Genomic DNA, 21,174 nt, shown 5'->3' on the forward strand with positions numbered 1-21,174 from the left:
ACTACATGATACAAAATACACTATAAGAAATATGGAATGTGGGGGTAACTTAAAGCAGAGGTTCACCCAAAATGTCAACTTTATGTTATCCATATCATTGCACCATTTTTTTTGGTGCTGCTTTAATTACCGTGAATCTGCTGTATAAAGATGCACTTCTGGGTTTTCCTCCTGCGGGAGTAGGCGTATCTGTTGTTTTCCCCGGCGCCACTGTGTTTGCTGGGAGGTCTCCGCAATATCTCCTGGGAGCACAGTGTCATGCTTCCCAGGAGACAATGCGGAACGCCGTGCAGCGAAATCTCTCGAGATTTCACTCGACACGTGACTCATCCAGCCGGTCACGTGACGAGGGAGGATCTAATTCCGTCATGTTAATTCAGGGCACTCAGGTATATATTGCCATTTAGTGCAAGATAGAGTGGTGAATGCTGGGAGACGAGCATTCACCGCTTCCCGGAAGTCCGTGCTTGTGGGTTTCACAATGCCCACAAGCAAAATGGTAAATGCCAGGATCGGGTTTTATAAGTTTATCTTTTAAACAAAAACAGACTGGGAATGCTTTTAATCGGCAAACATGTGAGTACTAATGCCCGGATTCACAAAGCACTTACACCGACGTATCTCCAGATACGCCGTCGTAAGTACAAATGTGCGCCGTCGTATCTATGCGCCGAACCAGAAACCAAGATATGCCTAAAAATAGGCTTCATCCGTAACTTGCCTACGCCGGCGTATCGTGGGCGCATATTTACGCTGGATGCATGTGGCGCTCCCAATGATTTTCGATTCAAATATGCAAATGAGGGAAATACGGCGATTCACAAACATACTTGCGCCCGATATACGCGGTTTGCGTAAGTCGTACGTCCGGCGTAAATTTATTCCCCATATATGAGGCGCAACCCATGCAAAGGTATGGACCAGGGAACATAAGCCGTCGTTTTTTTATGTAGTTTACGTTGGACGTGAATATGGCTGGGCGTAGATTACGTTCACGCCGTAGGCAGTGATTCAACGTATCTTAGGCAGTTGTTTTGATGTGATTCTGAGCATGCGCACTGGGATGCGGCCACGGGATGGCGAATGCGTCGTTCGTTATATGTATCTGTCTGGCACTCGGCCCATCATTTGCATGGGGTCACGCCTCATTTGCATGTCTCACGCCCACTTCCACCTACGCCGGCTTGTGCCTTAGAAAACCAGCGCAGATTTGGGAGCAAGTGCTTTGTGAATTCGGTGCTTGCCTCTCTGCGCTGCGTTGGCGTAGCGTACAAAAGATACGCTACGGCGGCATAAATATGCGCTGATGTCTGTGAATCCGGCTATAAGTTGTTATCTGAAAGCCCATTGAATGTACAGAGAAAAAAAAATCAATGGACCGCGGAACCTTCGCTTTAATGCTGAAATAGACTGGGGGGGAATTTGGGTGAACTATGTTGTTTCAGTTATAAGTATATAGGAAAAATCTGACATAAGGTTTACAGACTATCCTGCAAGGAATAAGGTAATATGAAACGTCAGTATTACTATCACTTGTTCTGTCAAGCTTTCAATGATGAATGTCGAAATATTGTATAAATAAGTCCTGCAATGAGAGGAAATAGTCTGTGCAAAACAATTAGGAACAATATGCACCCTATTATAATAATAGCCACCAGACTACTGGAGGGGTCTGAAGAGACAGGAATGGCATCCTGCTTATGCACTATCCTGCTTTATATGATAGTTCTAATTCTAGTACAGAAAGGTCCCCTGTAGTGAGTGCTATGACCTATAGCAGCAGGTAAGCATGCATTGTACTTATATACTTAACAGTGATTAAAGGAAGCTTGGATAAAGAAAAATGTAGACTGTCACTGCTGACATCTGAAAATGCTATTTGCCTTTAAAATGGTTTTAATACTTTGAAATTTCAAACAATCAGGCAGCAAATGAAGTCAGAGTAGAGTGCTAGGTTTGGGAAGTCGTGGATCCTCTAGTTAGGTGTGTGATCTTTTGGAATAAGAATACATTTTTCCAATCAAAGCCACTCGGCAGGTGTACATGTGACAGAGAGAGGGACGCTGTCTGAACATACCGGCTGGTAACAAGCTCAGACTCTGTGAGAACATCTGATTCAAAGCTTTAGCTGGGCACATCTCCAGAGCAATACCACAGACTTCCCCTGAGGGAGGTATTTTAGACTAATTATACACTGGCTATAATTTCCTCCTAAGTTCTTACTTTTCTAGAGACAATGATGTATGATCATATTTACAAGTATCATTTTCTATGGTGCAATTTTGCTATTAAAGAACTTTCATAATTGCTGTACATATGCTTGTGATCATTGGTTTAAATTACATTTACATACAGCAACTTATTTATGAATCTAAAAATACATACTGATCAACAGCAACATAAGGGAGAAGATTTCTGAGGAATTCATAAAGGGTGACGTAAACACCCTTTAAAATTCCATCAGGGAGCAGCTCTGAAAGTGACGGTGCTTGAAACCTATTCACATACCTATCAGAGACAGGTACATAAATCCGTCTGTGTTTGCACTGAGGAAGGTGTCTCCACAATGGACACTTCTTTCCGCAGTACAATAACTTAACCCTACTACCTTTTCCCATCCACTGTGCCTGTTATGCTGGCAGGTACATGATGTGAACTTAAAGGTGTTCTAAAGGTTTGTTTTTGATTTTCTAAATAGGTTTTTTAAGCTAGTGCATTGTTGGTTCACTTAACTTTTCCTTCGATTTCCATTCTAAATGTTTTTTTCCTTTGTCTGAATTTCTCACTTCCTGTTCCTTATCAGTAAGCTTGTCCCCATCATCCAAGCCGTTCTTGCTGGGGGTTAGTCAGCATGCTCGCCCCCTCCCTCGGGACTACATCCTTGAGGAGAGACACTGTGAATGGCTCAGCTGATGGGGCAAGCTTACAGGAAGTGAGAAAAAAAACCATTTAGAAGGAAAAGGTAAGTGAACCAACAATGCACTAGCTTAAAAAAACTATTTAGAAAATCAAAAACGAACCTTTACAACACCTTTACGGTGAGAATTGAGAGACCAGTTTCCCTCTGGTCTGCTTTTCTTTTGACATAGTCCAATAGTGGCTTTGGAATTGCCATGCGCCATCATACACAGAAAAGGTGGACCTGTTCGGGAATTAGTCTTAAGCCTCGTAAACAAGACCGGTTTTCCCAGCAGGAAAACTGCCAGGAGAGCTTTTGGCCTGGGAATCCCGGCCATGTGTATGCTCCCTAGCAGTTTTCCCGACAGAAAAACTGCCGGAAAAAGATAGAGAACCTGCTAGCCCTGTACACACAGCCAGGAATCCCATCTGTTTAAAAACCGTCAGTTTTCCCGACGAGATTCCTGCCAAGCTTACCTTGAAAAGATATATATACACACAGCCACACAAAAGACCCGCCGTTCTTTTGAATGGCAAGAACGCGGTGATGTCAAAGACTACGACAAGCTGGCTAAATTACATTCTATGCTACTGCGCGTCAAATTGTTATCGAGCATGCACTGTTTATTTCCCCTTTAGGCAAGCATGCAGACGACCGGTTTTCTCGGCAGGTTCTCTATTTTTTTCCGGCAGTTTTGCTGTCGGGAAAACTGCTAGGAAGCATACACACGGCCAGCCAAAAGCTCTTCTGGCAGTTTTCCTGCTAAGAAAACCGGTCGTGTGTACCAGGCTGCTCTCTATTTTCCCATCGGGATTCCCAGCAGAGTGCCGAGAAAACCGGTCATCTGTATGCTTACCTGAGGGGGAAATAACAATTTGACGCATGCGCGCTAGCATAGAACGTAATTTAGCCGGCTCGTCGTAGTCTTTGACGTCACTGCTTTCTTGCCATTCAAAAGAACGGCCTTTTATGTGGCGAGTGAGAGTCAGAGAGTGGGCGGTCAGCTGGTCGGCTCTGTGGGTGTGAGGGCAGCTGGCCAATCAACAAGCCAGCGGCCGGGGGAGCAAAGAAATTATATCATCTCTCACCGCTCTGCATCCCTGCAGTAACTTCCGCCCTCACTGTGCAGGCAGCAGAGAGATTACATCATCTCTCTGCTGACTGACTCTGACAAGAAAAACACCACCTTAGCACCTGACAATCCGGCAAGTGACATTCCGCAACTTGTGGGAGGTGATGTGACAATCCGCAACATGTGGCAGGTGACGCGGCAAGTGACTATCCGCAACATGTGGCAGGTGACGCGGCAAGTGACTATCCGCAACATGTGGCAGGTGACGCGGCAAGTGACTATCCGCAACATGTGGCAGGTGACGTGGCAAGTGACAATCTGCATCTGGTGGCAGGCAAGTGACATTCCGCAACTTGTGACAATCTGCAACATGCGGCAAGTGACCATCTGCAACGTGTGACAAGCTGCATCTAGTGGCAAGTGACACACTCGGGGCTCCCACTGATTCTGCATTATGGTGAGTTTAAGCATTTCATTTTATGTTACAATGTAATAATATAAATAATGTGCCTCAATCATCCTGATACCATAACAACCATGGTACCGTGATCATTGAAGCGCTAACACCAGTCATTTCCCTGATAAATTGCCCCCCAAAAAAATATATTTTCTGGTAGTGCCCCTCCCGAGACTAGACTCTGGATCCGGCCCTGGTGTGGAACTCCGACGGAGAAAAAAACACGCATGCTCAGAATCAAGTCGACGCATGCTCGGAAGCATTGAACTTCATTTTTATCGGCTCGTCGTAGTGTTTTACGTCACCGCGTTTTGGACGGTTGGAATTTGGTCTGACAGTGTGTATGCAAGACATCTTGAACGGAATTCCGACAGAAAATTCCATTGGATTTTATCCCATCGGTAATTCCAATCGTGTGTACAGGGCATTCGATCAGGAAAGTCAGAGTGAAGTCAAAACACCTAGGCCCGGATTCTTAAAGCACTTACGCCAACGTATCTACTGATACGCCGTGTAAGTGCACGGATGCGCCGTCGTATCAATGCGCCTTATTCTGCAAGTAAGATACGCCTGAATTTTGGCTTCATACAACCGACGTAAGTTTCCTACGCCGTCGTATCTTGTGCGCATATTTAGGCTGGCCGCAAGGGGCGCTTCCATTGATTTACGCATCGAACATGTAAATGAGTGAGATACGTCGATTCACTAACGTACTTACGCCCGTCGCAGTAATCTACGCCATTTACGTAAGGCGTACGTCTGGCGTAAAGTTATTCCACATAAAGCAGGTGTAAGTCATGTTAGGGTATGGACCAGGGAACAGCCGTCATATTTTACGTTGTTTACGTAAGTCGTATGTGAATGAGGCTGGGCGTAGGTTACGTTAACGTCGTAGGCATTGAGCCATCGTATCTTAGGGAGTAAATTCAACGTGATTCTAAGCATGCGCGCGCATGCGCCGTTCGTTCGGGCCTTCATTTGAATGGGGTCAAGCTTCATTTAATGGATTACGCCCACTTCCTTCCTACTTTGAATTAGGCGGGCTTACGCCGGACAATTTACCTTACGCCGGCGCAACGTTGGGAGTGAGTGCTTTGTGAATACTGTTCTTGCCTCTCAATGTTACGTCGGCGTAGCGCATATGAGATGCGCTACGCCCTGCACAAATATACGCCGCTCTACGTGAATCCGGGCCCTAATTTGCATAAGTGTTTGATTTGATAATTCATAAACTACTGAAGCCCTTGGATCTGTATGACAGCCAGGGAACCAGCCTGTATGCAAATGACTTAAGCCTCGTACACACGACCGAGGAACTCGACCGGCGAAACACATCGTTTTCCTCGTTGAGTTCCTTGTAAGGCTGTCGAGGAACTCGACAAGGCAAGTTTCTCCATTCCCGTCGAGGAAATAGAGAACCTGCTTTATTTTTGGCTCGTCGAGTTTCCTTGACGAAAATGTACACACGACCAGTTTCCTCGGCAAAAAAATATCTCCCAGCAAGTTTCTTGCTGTTTTTTGCCGAGAAACTCGGTCGTGTGTACGAGGCCTTATTCCAACCACTGTTCATGGCAATGCCGCTGTATCTGTGATCTGTGTATTACCAGTACTCAGTGTACCAGAGTCGATGTGGCATTAAAAGTCGATGTCATTTGCAAGTGTCTGTTTTTCTGACTTTACTTGTCAGTGTACAATGTTTCGTTGACTCCATCGTCTGTCATTGAATTTTCCAAGGACCCCACCTACTCCACTAGATTCCCAAAGAACATACTGAATATCTCACAAATATAGAGCTTCTAAAACATACTTTTGGCACCTCTTGAGATCTCCTGTTCAGGTTATGATTATAAATAAAATGTTTTTTTTTTAAAGAATGTTCTACACTATAATATATAGTAATCTAACAGTGTCATCCTGTCAATCTATCTTATCGTTAACAAACGCAAGTTTTCATTTCTCAGGGCGTTTCTGCATAGTGGTATTTCTGACCTACATTTAATGTTATTCCCTAAGACAACCTTAACTAAACAACTCATCAAACACATGAAAGATGTCTCATAAAACAGATTGTACCAAGCATGTTGTAACTAACCATCTGAATAGAACACATGCTGGCTCCTGCCTGCTGATGGCTTGAATGTGAGCATGGTATTTGTACTCAGGCAGCTGAACTGCAGCACCACCCAACACCTTGCTTGGTATCAACAAGTCTTGGTAATAATCCATGTCTTCTTCAACAGAACTGGACATGGTAGCTTGACTCAGAAGGAGCACATTTGTAAAAAGTAAGATTAAGATATATCATTTTTATTTGAAGAAACAACGGGAAGGGGCGCGGAGATAAGGTTAACCAGCACATGGTTTTCTGCAGAACTGCGTACCTTGCACATGTATAGTGTGGCTCTGAAATGTTTTATGTAATTGCCAGCATTGTCAGAGCATGTTTGCAGACTTATTCAAAAAAGGGAAAAGCAATATTTTAGGGTCCATGCACACTAGGAGCAGAACAAAGAAGCAATTACATGAATAATGCCATGTTTTGCTTATACTTGCAGAGTTTTTTATTTTCTCAAATTATACCTGCTTAAGAATTCATTTATTATTAGCAATACTGAAGGCATGCCACTTGTCTAAACAAATCAATGGCAGAAACAAACTTCTAATAATTCTAGATAAATAATATATAAATATTCTCTAATGTAATATTATGCTGTTACAGACACATGCAGAAAGAAATCCCAGTTCAAAATTAAAAGATTAAAAATTGATATAACTTTTTTTCCACACTAGTTAGGTGGATAGATTTCATACCTGATGGTGTCTGGCTCCTACATCAACCCATTAACCCAGTAGGAGAACACTCCCACTATTCATCATATTAAAGGTACTTCTTCTGACTACTAATGTAGTGAGGCATTCCTTTCACTGCCCACAAGTGAAGGGGGCTCTTCTCCCTCTGACCAGCTATCTAGGGGGTACTTCTCACACTGATCACCAATTTACAGGGCCTCCTCTCTACCAACCACCTATGTAGGTAAGCACTTATCCACTGAACACCAATGTAGGGGTTATTTCTCTACTGAACACCAATGTAGGGGGTTATTTATCTGCTGAACACCAACGTAAGGGGGGATTTCTCTACTGAACACCAATGTAAGAGGGGGATTTCTCTACTGAACACCAATGTAGGTGGTTATTTCTCTACTAAACACCAATGTAGGTGGTTATTTCTCTACTGAACACCAATGTAAGGGGGGATTTCTCTACTAAACACCAATGTATGTGGTTATTTCTCTACTGAACACCAATGTAGGGGGTTATTTCTCTACTGAACACCAATGTAGGTGGTTATTTCTCTACTGAACACCAATGTAGGTGGTTATTTCTCTACTGAACACCAATGTAGGGGGTTATTTCTCTACTGAACACCAATGTAGGTGGTTATTTCTCTACTGAACACCAACGTAAGGGGGGATTTCTCTACTGAACACCAATGTAAGAGGGGGATTTCTCTACTGAACACCAATGTAGGTGGTTATTTCTCTACTAAACACCAATGTAGGGGGTTATTTATCTACTGAACACCAATGTAGGTGGTTATTTCTCTACTGAACACCAATGTAAGGGGGGATTTCTCTACTAAACACCAATGTAGGTGGTTATTTCTCTACTGAACACCAATGTAGGGGGTTATTTCTCTACTGAACACCAATGTAGGTGGTTATTTCTCTACTGAACACCAATGTAAGGGGGGATTTCTCTAATGAACACCAATGTAGGGGGTTAATTCTCTGCTGAACACCAACGTCAGGGGGGATTTTTCTACTGAACAGCAATGTAGGTGGTTATTTCTCTACTAAACATTAATGTAAGGGGGGATTTCTCCAATGAACGCCAATGTAAGGGGGGATTTCTCTACTGACCACCAACGTAAGGGAGCATTTCTCTTATGACTACCAATATAAGGGGGCATTTCTCTACTGAACACCAATGTAGGGGGTTATTTCTCTACTGAACACCAATGTAGGGGGTTATTTCTCTACTGAACACAAATGTAAGGGTTTTTTTCTCTACTGACTACCAATATAAGGGGGGGTTTCTCTACTAAACACCATTGCACCATTGTAAGGGGGCATTTCTCTACTGAACATCAATTTAAGGGGGCATTTCTCTACTGAACACCAATTAATGTTTTTTTTCTCTACTGACTACCAATATAAGTGGCATTTCTCTACTGAACACTAATGTAAATGGGTATTTCTCTACTTAACACCAATGTAAGGAGGACATTTCTTTACTGAACACCAATGTAAGGGGGTATTTTTCTACTAAACACCAATGTAAGGGGGTATTTCTCTACTAAACACCAATGTAAGGGGATATTTCTCTACTGACTACCAATGTAAGGGGGCATTTCTCTACTGAACACCAATGTAAGGGGGTATTTCTCTACTGACTACCAATATAAGGGGGCATTTATCTACTGAACACCAATGTAACAAGGTATTTCTTTACTGAACAAAAATGTAACAAGATTTTATTGTTTGAGTCCATAAGGGAGATTTCCATCCACTTCCTGTCCCGATATCGGCAGAATAGGAAGGACACCAAATGTCCTCAATGGGCATAAGAGCAACAATTAAAACCTTACAGCAGTTCTAACCATTCCCTCTCTATTCAAAACCAGAACACATTTGGCTAAAGCTGAGATTAAACTTTATCTATCTGATAGTATTTGTGACAAGTTTTGCAGTTCTATTATATTAAAAAGTTACTTTTTTTGCAAAAATGTGTCTGAAGGCACTTTTACCTTGTCTCCTTTAACGCCACTGCAGTCACATTTTGATGACGATGACGATGAACAACCCTGACATGCCTGTGGAGAAAAAATACAGAATATTAGATTGTAAGGTCTATAAATAAAGCTGTTTTGTTTTGCATTATTATGTTTGAGTTTTCTGTTCTTAAGCTACTATAAATGTTGTAGAACATTGACAAAATTGTGTGCAGTGATATCATAGTACACATACATAGATAAATATATTTAAAACATAAAGGAATGCATACCTCCCAACTGTCCCTGATTTGGAGGGACTGCCCCTGATTTGGAGCAATGTCCCTCTGTCCCTCATTCCTCCTCATTTGTCCCTCATTTTGATCTGATTTATATAGATAAATATTGTATATAAAATGCACTTTTTATCTATCAAAAAGTGTTTCCCAGCGCTAAACCGTTCATCTGATTTTTCTAAATTCCTGCATTTGTAAATTCCAAAAGCCAATATAAAGGAATAGTAGTGGTAATAAAGCACTTGTGGGTTTAACCAATCATATTTTTTTGTTCAATTCTCCTTTAAGGGGGTGTGGCAAGGGGTGTGCCCTATGCCTACATACTTTTTTTGATAGGTGTCCCTCATTCCCATCTCAGAAAGTTGGGAGGTATGGGTATGTACATTTGTGCATTTTCTAGACCTAAGTTGTGGATCGTTGTGTTCCATTTCGACAGTTGTATTTAGATATGGATTTAGATTTTGGTAGGCAGTGCCTTACATAGAGATGGGTAGAAAATATCAAAAAGAAAGGCGCTGACACTAACAGAAAACGGAGAGAGGGGAAAAGATTGTCTAGTTGAGAGGAACAGAGGTCAGTCTCTATATAACTTAGTTTAGGTTAACCCACAACTATTAAGTCTAAAGCCCTGTACACACGGCCCAGAATCTCGTCAGGAAAAAAAAACATAGTTTTTCCTGACGAGATTCTTGGCAAGATTCTCTTGCCGGCCAAGTGTACAGACACTCCATTCAAAAGAACCGCCGTTCTTTTGAATGGAACGAACGCGGTGACGTCATCGACTACGACAGGGTGCTCGTCACATTCGATGCTGTCGCCGCCATCTTGCTACACCCTACCTATGCCTCGGATCTACTGCGCATGCGTCAAAGTCATTTCAAGCATGCGCGGGTTTCCACGGCGACAGGTAAGTATACACACTCAGGTTTTTCGGCAGGAAAACACTGCCGAAAATCACGACGAGAAAATACACAGCAGGTTCTCTATTTTTCTCATCGAGATTTTGGGCAGTTTTCTTGACAAAAAACCTGAAAGCCTCGTACACACGCACGGTTTATCCGTGCGTGTGTACGAGGCTTAAAGGTTTGCTTATACAATTCATCAGAGACCCTCATACTCAGGGGCGTACTGACCGTTTGGGAACTCAGGCATAGCTCAAGGGCCCCATGCCACTAGGGGGCCCCATCAGGGTTGCCAGCCTCAGTAAAACCAGGGACAGTATGTAAAAATCTGTGTTTTTTTTTAAAAAAATCCCAAGATTATAGCTACCCTGCCCTGCCCTGTAACTTTTCAGTGTGTGCATGTGTATTCTGTGTGTGTATATTGTGTATGTATACTGTATGTGTGTGTGTATACTGTGTGGCCCCATAATATATTGCCTGGGGGCCCCATAATCTCCTATTGCCCAGGGGCCCCATAATCTCCTATTGCCCGGAGGCCCCGTGAGTTGTCAGTCCACCCCTGCTCATACTTTACTTCTTGGTAAATCTAATGGAAACTAACAGATCTAACTGTGTGTGGCAAACTTTAAAATGCATTCCAATGTCTGTCAGTCTCTTCTGAGAACAGATTTTTGTGCAACAGGCCTAATAATCACAAATGGCAAGACCATCTAACCATCTCCAAACAGGTAATTGGGGAAATTTGGGCATCCGACTGTCTCCAAACCTTCCGCTGCTCACATACATAACCATCTTTATAGGCAGATGACATTCGTAAATCAAGCTTTTAAATAGTGAAGTGTCATATGTACAGTCCCTGACAAAAGTCTTGTCGCTTATGTACAAATTGACCTGAACTAAAATATATTTCTAATCAAGATTTTGTTACAAGAAATGGGTCATTTTAATCCCAACAGCTTTTGTAATAATGTTTCAGTGCAAAACGAAACTGACAAAAATTATTCTAATATTCACAGCTTGGTAAAGCCCATTGAGTCAATTTTTGCCAAGACATGTGTTGTCGCCTTGTTATATGAGATTCACCTGTGACTAATAATGGATCAATTAGGTCTCAGGTGTGTAAAAAAAGAACACCAGTACACTAGACCTCTGCAAACATGCCTAAGATTAACCCGGAGACTAAAGTGTTGATTATCAAGAGGCTGAAGACCAGATCCACTGCTGATGTGGCAGACACCTTCAATGTGTCTCAGCGTCAAGTTCAGAGGATGAAAAAAAGATTTGAAGAGACTGGAGACGTTTTGGACAAGGCCAGGTCAGGCCGATCCTGCAAGACAACTACTCAAGAGGACCGTTTGTTGGCTCGAAAATCCAAGGCCAGCCCATTTTCCACTGCAGCAGAGCTCCACGAGACCTGGTCACCTGAAGTCCCTATGTCAACCAGAACAGCTTGTTGGATTCTGTCTCGAAATGGCCTCCATGGTCGAATCAGTGCCCATAAGCCAGCACTAAACAAAAGACAATTGAAAAACCGTGTGGCATTTGCCAAGGGCCACAGCCTGCTAAAAGGATGGACTCTGGAAAAGTGCCTGAAGGTGGATTTTTTAGATGAATCTTCTGTTGAATTACACCACAGTCGCTTTTGGTGGAGGCAAAATCATGGTCTGTGGTTACCTCCAGTATGGGGGTGTGCGAGTGATCTGCAGGGTGGAAGGCAACATCAATAGTCTAAAATACCAAGAAATCTTAGCTACCTCATATATTCCCAACCATAAAAAAGGCCAAATTTTGCAGCAGGATGGTGCTCCATCGCATACTTCCATCTCCACATCAAAGTTCCTTAAGGCGAAGAAGATGAAGATGCTCCAGGATTGGCCAGCCCAGTCACCAGACATGAACATCATTGAGCATATGTGGTGTAGGATGAAAAAGGAAGCATGGAAGACAAAACCAAAGAATATTGATGAACTCTGGGAGGCATGCAAGACTGTTTTCTTTGCTATTCCTGATGACTTCATCAATAAATTGTATGAATCCTTGCCAAACTGCATGGATGCTGTCCTTCAAGCTCATGGAAGTCATACAAGATATTAAATTTAGATCTCACAGCACCACTACTTAATTTGCTGACATATTTTTGGATTTTCAGTAAAGTTGTTCAATTTCTGTATAGGCAACAAAACTTTTGTCTTGCCACAATTTGACCTTTCTGTCTTGATTAAAGGGGAGTAAAGATAAAAATCTTTTCCACTTAAATTAACATCTGACAGTTGCTGATAAAGAAAAAAGTAATGATTGCCATTATAAATACTTTTATACCTGTTAAAATCTAGCTTGTTTATCAACCTCCGTCATTCCTGAATCATTAGTACCACTCACTTCCTGGTTTGCTGTGCGCGTGCATTATTGCTAATTCACGGCCTAATGGGAACTACATTTCCCATTAGGCTTAGCGGCATCGCGCATGCGCAGAGCCTTTTTTTTTTTAAGTCGCCGAACGACAACACCACCACACTCCGCCCCTAGTATACACCCATTCCCAGGTCCCCTGCCTACACGAAAAACAATGCACGGGAGGCAGAGCTACAGCGTTGTAGAGACACCCACTTATGTCCTGCCTCCGTGCCTGTGAATGATAGACAGCGTCTTCACGCAGGTCACGCAGGGCTGTAGTCATAGGGAGGGGGCGAGCACGTTCTGCTTTTCACCATGCAAAACGGCTCAGATGCTTGTGGAAAGCAAGAAGAAAAGAGACAGGAAATTACTTTTTAAAAGCTGGATTACTCTAATTTGGAGGGGAAATGGAAGGACGAGGTAAGTGATATTGTAATGCACTAGCTTACAGCGAGCAATTTAGGCAATAAAAAACGAACCTTTAGTGTTCCTTTAAATGATAAATCTTTTTTCAGTGAAACGAATTTTTTTTAGTGCATTAAACATCATTTGGGAGGGCTTGAGCTTTTTATATGAGCTATTTCTAACACCAATTGATTAATTAAAAGTCAGGTTAATAGCAGGAGTTTCTACAAAATAGAGAAGCGACAAGACTTTTGTCAGGGACTGTGTGGTGCAATAGGTTCCAGGTTACTGCTACAGCTTATAAATGTGCTTTAACCTCAGTGCAGGCTGCAGTCAACTGAATATGAGAATTGATTAGCACTATAATCTTCAAAGCTGGCAGAAGTGCTTATTCAGCAGCTGTGCTAATCTGTGAGCAAGAAGTTACAATGGAGCCACAGGCAGAGGCGCGTCAGCAAATCCAGACTACCCACTGAACTAGCAATGCTGAAATTTCACATGACCTAAGGCTCAGCACCACAAACGTATCAGTCTTCTTAATGCACGCTGGAGATTTGTAACCATAATTACCTTTTTATAGAGCATTTTTGTCACCAGAATGTTGAAAAATTTATGATAATCCATTATAAATAGTGCAAGCTGAAAAAAGGTTCTCCGTGGAAGAAAACTGTAGTTTCTTGTGTTGGCAGATTATCTCCTCCCTGAGCAATGATGACCAGCTAGCAGGCCAGAAGCATTGTCAGCTACATAAAATAGAACCCAGCCAAAGATTGTTTTCTTTTAAATAGAGTTGGGGGTGTGGGGGGGCAACTAATGTGTCTGGAGTTACACTTTAAATCTAGGAGCCAGCTAAAAAAATTAGGAGCCAGGAACGTGCCCCGTCCCGCCGAGCTTGCGTGCAGAAGCGAACGCATACGTGAGTAGCGCCCACATATGATAGCGGTGTTCAAACCACACATGTTAGGTATCGCCGCGATTGGTAGAGCGAGAACAATAATTCCAGCCCTAGACCTTCTCTGTAACTCAAAACATGCAACCTGTAGAATTTTTTAAACGTCGCCTATGGAGATTTTAAAGGGTAAAAGTTTGTCGCCATTCCACGAGCGGACGCAATTTTGAAGCGTGACATGTTGGGTATCAATTTACTCAGCGTAACATTATCTTTCACAATATAAAAAAATTACTGTTGTCTTATTTTTTTATTTATAAAAGTGCATTTTATCCCAAAAAAGTGCACTTGTAAGACCGCTGCGCAAATAAGGTGTGACAGAAAGTATTACAATGACCGCAATTTTATTCTATATGGTGTTAGAAAATATATAATGTTTGGGGGTTCTAAGTAAAACATTTTTGCTAGAAATTATTACTTAATTACTTAAAAAATTACTTTAAAAAATTAAGTAAAAATAAAAGCTATTACAAAAAAAAAGGCTATATGAAGCTATTTAAACCAGCCACCCCACACTCACCATTAGGCAAAAGGCGCCAGATGACGGCTGCAAACACTTCCTTCTCTTCTCTACTTTGGGAAGGAGATAGGCTGGCAGTAAAACAGGCAGGAAGCCCCATTAGCATTAGCATTGCTAGTTTTCTTCTTGTCATACCAACGGCCACCACAAGATGGCGCCAGGATCACAGAAGGAAGCATAGCCCGCAAAGCTGCGGCCTCAATTACCGTCATTAGTAGTAAAAAATGTTTTTTTATAAAAATGCAATAAAACTATCCCCTATTTTGTAAATGCTATAAATTTTGCGCAAACCAATCGATAAACGCTTATTGCGATTTTTTTTACCAAAAATAGGTAGAAGAATACGTATCGGCCTAAACTGAGGAAAAAAAAATGTATATATGTTTTTGGGGGATATTTATTATAGCAAAAAGTAAAAAATATAGCATTTTTTTCAAAACTGTCGCTCTATTTTTGTTTATAGCACAAAAAACAAAAACCGCAGAGGTGATCAAATACCACCAAAAAAAAGCTCTATTTGTGGGGGAAAAAGGACGCCAATTTTGTTTGGGAGCCACGTCGCACGACTGCGCAATTGTCTGTTAAAGCGACGCAGTGCCGAATCGCAAAACCTGGCCTGGGCATTTAGCAACAAAATGGTCCGGGGCTTAAGTGGTTAAAAAGCGCTAAATGACATAACTTGTGTTTTTTAAAGACTGGTGTGAAGACGGATGGCGTTGCTTAAACTAATCAATCACTTTATTTGTTTACATTTTTACACAATGGCCCTTGTGCAGGAAAGTAACATATCCATCTCAGTGCAAAAACCTGTGGCTTGTCAGGGTGTGGATTCCCATCTGATAGCTGCATTTAAACAAAAGGCAATTAAAAGATTTCTCAGGCCTGGTATAGATTTTAATGGGGAAACCCTATGCAAAAAACAAGAAAAAATAACCATGCCACCCTCCCACAAAATTGAATTCAGGCATCCATCTGAGAAAGCTGCCTGGCCACTGCATGCCCCATGCACTCAACAGCTTACTGCTCATGTGTCTGCTTTATGCAAAATAAAAAAAAAAGGCTCTAAGCCTTTATATACACTTTAAGATACAAACAACTACACAAATACTGTTGTGTCTGTAAACACTCAGCACACATTACTTGACTCAGCGAAGGGTACGTATAAATAAAAAAGTGTTTTCTTAGCCTAGGTGGCGGGTAACCAAAGAGTATTACTACCCTTCAATGCCGTTATTTCTTATTGATCACTGACTCAGAATGACTATTACTTTGAATTTGAAAGTCAGACTTGTATCTGCAGTTGGTTACATGTAAATATTCCGTAACTTAGTTATTTTTTACAACATGCTGAAAGGCTGAAGAAGCTCATTTATTTAACAAAGTACTGATACCTGCAATAACTCAAGCAAACACTAGAGGGCACACATTATCTTCAAATCTTGCATAATGTTTGCATGTACAGTAAAACCTTGGTTTGAGAGCGTTTTGCAAGACAAGCAACATTTTTTATTACATTTTGACTTGATATACAAGCGATGGCTTGATATACAAGTAGCGTCATGTCACAACTTTGTATAAAAGATAAGACAGGTGCCTCTAAGTGTAGAAATATGGTTACATTTAATGAAGGTACAACATTTAGCAACTCACATGGGTGATGTTTAAAACAGGTACAGCTAAGTATGCAGGGATCCGGGGTAAAGCTGTCCACATAGACCATCCTCTGCACTGCCATCGACGTCATCCTTTCCACACTTCCCTCCATGAGCGCTTCAAGCCACACTTTACTTAGATGTGCCTATTTTAATCATCAACCATGTGAGGTTGCTAAATGTTGTACCTTCATTAGCCTCCCTACCGGTATGATTATGTCAAATTTTTGATGCTGAAAGCGGTACCATTATTTTGCATGGAAATTTGGCGTTTTATATTGTAGGCCTGTAATTCTTAGAAATAACTCACTTAAATCTGTCCAAACAAGAGTCTAGTAGACATCTCGGGTATGATAAAGTTTGAAACACAAAATCATAAATTATAATATAATAAATAACTATAAATAATTATAACAAATAATAATATAATAATAATAAAAATAATTTATTATCGCTGTTTTCTAGCTTGTCTAAAAGCACTTTTGATTCAAACGGCCACTTTATGGTTGCTATGGACAATCTCCAGTTTCCAGGCAGAAAGAACAGTATTTATAATATAAAACTGCATGCAGGGCACTGGACAGACCACTAGGGACAAAGGGGATGTGAAACTATTTCATATAGTACTGTAATCTGTAAGATGTACTGTATGTATACTGTGTTTTTAACTTTTTGAATTTGGCGCCATGTTCCATTCCCAATGCGCCGCGACGCTCGTAGGGAATGGAGCTCGGCACTGTGAATCGAGCGGAGACACGGCTCACAGACACAGTGGGGAGACACCGCAGGATCCAGGGGACAAGGTAAGTAAAAGCTGTACATGGATCCTGCAATGCGATCCCGAGTGTGGCTTGCGGTTACTGCTTTTGGTACTGAAAATTTACCCCGAGCCACATTCGAGATTACCGCTAGGAAGGTTAAATGTAACCATATTGCTACAGTTATGCCCCATACACACGATTGTAATTTCCATAAATTCCAACCGTGTGTATGCCCCATCGGACTTTTTTCATCGGAAATTCTTAGGAATTCCGTCGGAGTTTAGATACAGAACATGTTCTCTTTTACTCCGATGGAATTCCGTAGGAATTGGCCGGTCAAAAGTCCGACCATGTGTACGGGGCAATAGAGAAACATCTCTTCTCTTTTATACTCTGTAGCTCCTGCTGGATTTTGCTTCTAATCCCCTTGTAGAGGCTTCCATCACATTGCTATAATGTTTTTATATGGACTATAAACTGAAGGACTTATGAATAAATGGTTGTGGAACGAATCATCTGAGTTTCCATTATTTCTAATGGGGAAATTTGCTTTGATATACAAGTGCTTTGGATTACAAGCATGTTTCCAGAACGAATTATGTTCACAATCCAAGGTTTTACTGTATGCAGTATAGGTGTCTTTTACACCAGTTATGAAAATTCAGGTTATTTTTATCTATTCATTTGGGTTCACACTGTTGCACTATATTAGCGTTTGTGCATTAACATACTGTATGTTGCATTAAAGCAGCCTATTTATTTAAAAATACCAGAACGCAACAAATAAATAGAGAGAGATGGGAACAATGAGCAGCAGACAGCACAGGATGTTATCAAATAAATATACCAAAACCTATTGCAGCTCTAATGTGAATTCCCAGTAGGTTGTGCCTATTAATGCTATGTCCAACTTTATCCTCTTCACTAGCTATGTGTGACAGACAAAGAGCGAGAAGGACATTCTGCTAGCCCCATGCTCCTCTATCTCCTATACTAAATAGTCCACAGTTTTCTGGATTATCCCTACAGCTTTTTTTGCTGGTGGGAAAACAAAGGCTTTTTGTGAATAGGAGACTTCTTACATGGAGATGATTTGCATTCCCTGGATTACTACAAAACTAAAATAGCTCAGCTAATATAAATTTCAAATATAAAAACAACAATGTGTGAATCAGATAAAAAAAAAATTCACTAACAATCACACTTTGTTGTGAAATAAAGTGCTTGTGTGTGGATTAAAGTTAGAGGTGCTCCAATTCAGTGTGCAGACAGAGGTGCCCAACATGGATGTGCACTCACCCTTATGAATTGGCCACCTATCGCTAGAGTGGTCACTTGTGCTTTGTGGGGATAGGTAATCCCTAAATGGCTAATACAGATCAGCTACGTTTAGAATGGTCCTCCATAGATAGGGAGAAAGAATGACAAGAGAGGGGTTCCCATAGTGTAAAACGCGTTTCAGCCAATAGAAACAGCCATCATCAGGAAGCTCCTGATGACGGACAATCCTTTTGGCTGAAACGTGACAAGGCTTGATCGCATCATCGCGACCACACATCCGCCCCAAAAATATGATCTCAGGGAACCAAGCCTCACTGCAATACAGCGGCATCTTGACGGAGACTGGCTGGATACTCCTGATTAAAAATACATGCTGATCACACCGGGTGAAAAAATGTGACTGTATACCATTTTTTTTTTTTTTATCCATAAAGATTTTATTGAAAGCAAACCGGTATGGACAATTATACAAATATAACCGTAATATCAACAGATAATGCAAGTCCTCACAAGAGGATACACAACAAAATGTATACATGAGGGAAGAAAAGCATGAATTAAGCATGGAAGACAGGTATCATAAGGCAGATACATACACCGTGTAAGTCATCTTAACCATACATGTCTCACAAGGGGGATGCGTAGTCAGTCGCTCCAGAAGCAGTATATTCACTGGTTATTACGTAAGATGCCCCTTATGTCCTTCTAGAGATAACCGTCTACCCAAATCCCCTGACTACTTTTACAAAGTCCCATATTCACCCTTTGGATCCTCTTTGTACAAGTGGGATGGGTGAGGGGTCGACCCGGGATACCCCGTCCACCTCCAACACCCAGCCTCGATATACATGTTAAAGAGAAGAGAAAGAGAGACAAGGAGAAAAGAGTGGAAAGAAAGAAAGAAGAAAGAGAGAGAGAAAGAGAGGGAGAGAGAGAGAAGAGAAAAAAAAAAAAAAAAACAAGGGATGGGGAGGGGGGGGGGAGAAGGGGGGGGGGTATTCAACACAGGGGAGGAGGGGGAGGGTGGAGGAGGTAAGTGGGAAGGCCCCTTACCCCCGCCGTCCACATCACAATAAAAAGCGGCACATAGTAATAGTGTCATAAACCAGACTTCATTCAGCCGTTTTCTTCAGGATCTTATTTAGCCTGTATGCTGTATAAGGGCTTGGTACTCTGCTGAGTTCCGAAATTCAAACCACTCGTTCCAGACAGAAGTGAAGCTAGAAATTCTATCATATGCAGTACTTATCAGCTCCTCCATCGCTGCAATACGGTCGATGCGTGCCATCCATTCTTTGACAGTGGGAGGCTCTGTGGCTCTCCAGTGAACAGGAACACATAGTCTGGCCGCATTAATCATATGAATCGCTACAGAGTTGCGATACCGCTGTTTGGCAATTTTCGAAAGATGAAGAAGATACTGTGCTGATGAAAACTCCAGGGGGAGCGTAGAGACCGTTGTCGTCACATCATGCACCGTTTGCCAATACGGCTGGATCAGAGGACATTCCCACCAAATGTGAAGGAAGGTGCCCAGGGCCTTTCCACACCTCCAGCACCTATCCGGTACGGAGGGGGAAAACTTGTGTACTACATCTGGTGTCCTATACCACCGCGTCCTAATCTTGTATCCACTTTCTTGAATGTTCAGTATACCATTTTTTTTACACTATGGGAGCCCCACTCTGTCCTTCTTTCTCCCTATCTACGGAGGACCATTCTAAACACAGCTGATCTGGATTAACCATCTAGGGGTTACATATCCCCACAAAGCACAAGTGACCACTCTAGCGAAAGGTGGTCAATTCATAAGGGTGAGTGCAAATCCATGTGGGGCACCTCTGTCTGCACACTGACTTGGAGCACCTCTAACTTTGATCCACACACAGCACTTGATTTCACAATGAAGTGGGACTGTTAATAAATGTATTTTGTATCTGATTCACACATTGTTTTTATAACAACTGAAAGCAAGCGGGAGGGAGAGGGGGAGACATCAGCTTTCAGCTGCTGGGGGGAGAGACACAGACACTGTGCATTGTTTTGTGAATGTCCTCCCATCCCGCTGCACCAAGATAATAAAAAGTTTATTGAGCAGACCTGTATAAATACGTGTAATGAAATATGCCAAGCTACAAGATTTATGTACCACAATTATATTTACATTGCGAACTTGTTAAAATTAGATAAACGTTCAAGTTTAGGTATACATTTTATTGCATAGTTTCATTGGTCCAGCTTGGACCAATTTAAGTATCTCATAACTGAGCAATCACCATGGAAGCTGCAAATCTGTGTTGTAGACGCCTCTACTACAATGATAACAGCAACCTTCCGAGTTCAGTGTCAAGCTGCTCCTTAAGCCTAGTAACCACAGAGGGTCACTCTTATCACATCACTATCTTTCACAGAACGCCTTGTATTTTTTATGAATACAAAATGATCTCTGATTGGATGAGGTGAAGATTGTGACATCACCAGTCTGCTTTTTCCCCATATCCAAGAAACAAAGCGTTCTATGAATGTTGGCCGTGCTGATCGAGTGACCCCCTGTGGTTGCTACCCAAAAGGGCAGCTGCTCAGCACTGGACCAAAAAGACTGCTTCTATGCTTCTATCACTGTAGTAGCGACCACTACTACAGTGATTTGCAGATTCCACAGCTTTGAATTAGATTCTCCTCAACAAGTTTGATTAAATACCTACTTTAAAAAGGAAGCATTAGACACTATTATGTCAAGTATCAATCTGGAGTACTTTTACGCTAAGCAGAAGAAGTCAAATCACCCAAAGAATGACAGAGAAAACCCACT

The 21,174-nt window shown here is 41.8% G+C and overlaps 1 protein-coding gene across 5 annotated transcripts in view; it reads right to left on the reverse strand.

Annotated features, from left to right (window-relative positions):
- The window catches only part of COL4A5 (collagen type IV alpha 5 chain), a 203,281-nt gene that overhangs the window by 143,498 nt on the left and 38,609 nt on the right, over positions 1-21,174 (reverse strand). For all 5 annotated transcript variants that reach the window (XM_040323904.1, XM_040323901.1, XM_040323903.1 and 2 more), the window contains exon 2: positions 9,239-9,304. In XM_040323904.1, the coding sequence (XP_040179838.1) occupies positions 9,239-9,304 (66 nt within the window). The remainder of the gene's footprint in view (positions 1-9,238; positions 9,305-21,174) is intronic.

The sequence above is a fragment of the Rana temporaria genome, chromosome 9 (genome assembly GCF_905171775.1).
Source record: "Rana temporaria chromosome 9, aRanTem1.1, whole genome shotgun sequence".
Lineage (NCBI taxonomy): Eukaryota > Metazoa > Chordata > Amphibia > Anura > Ranidae > Rana > Rana temporaria.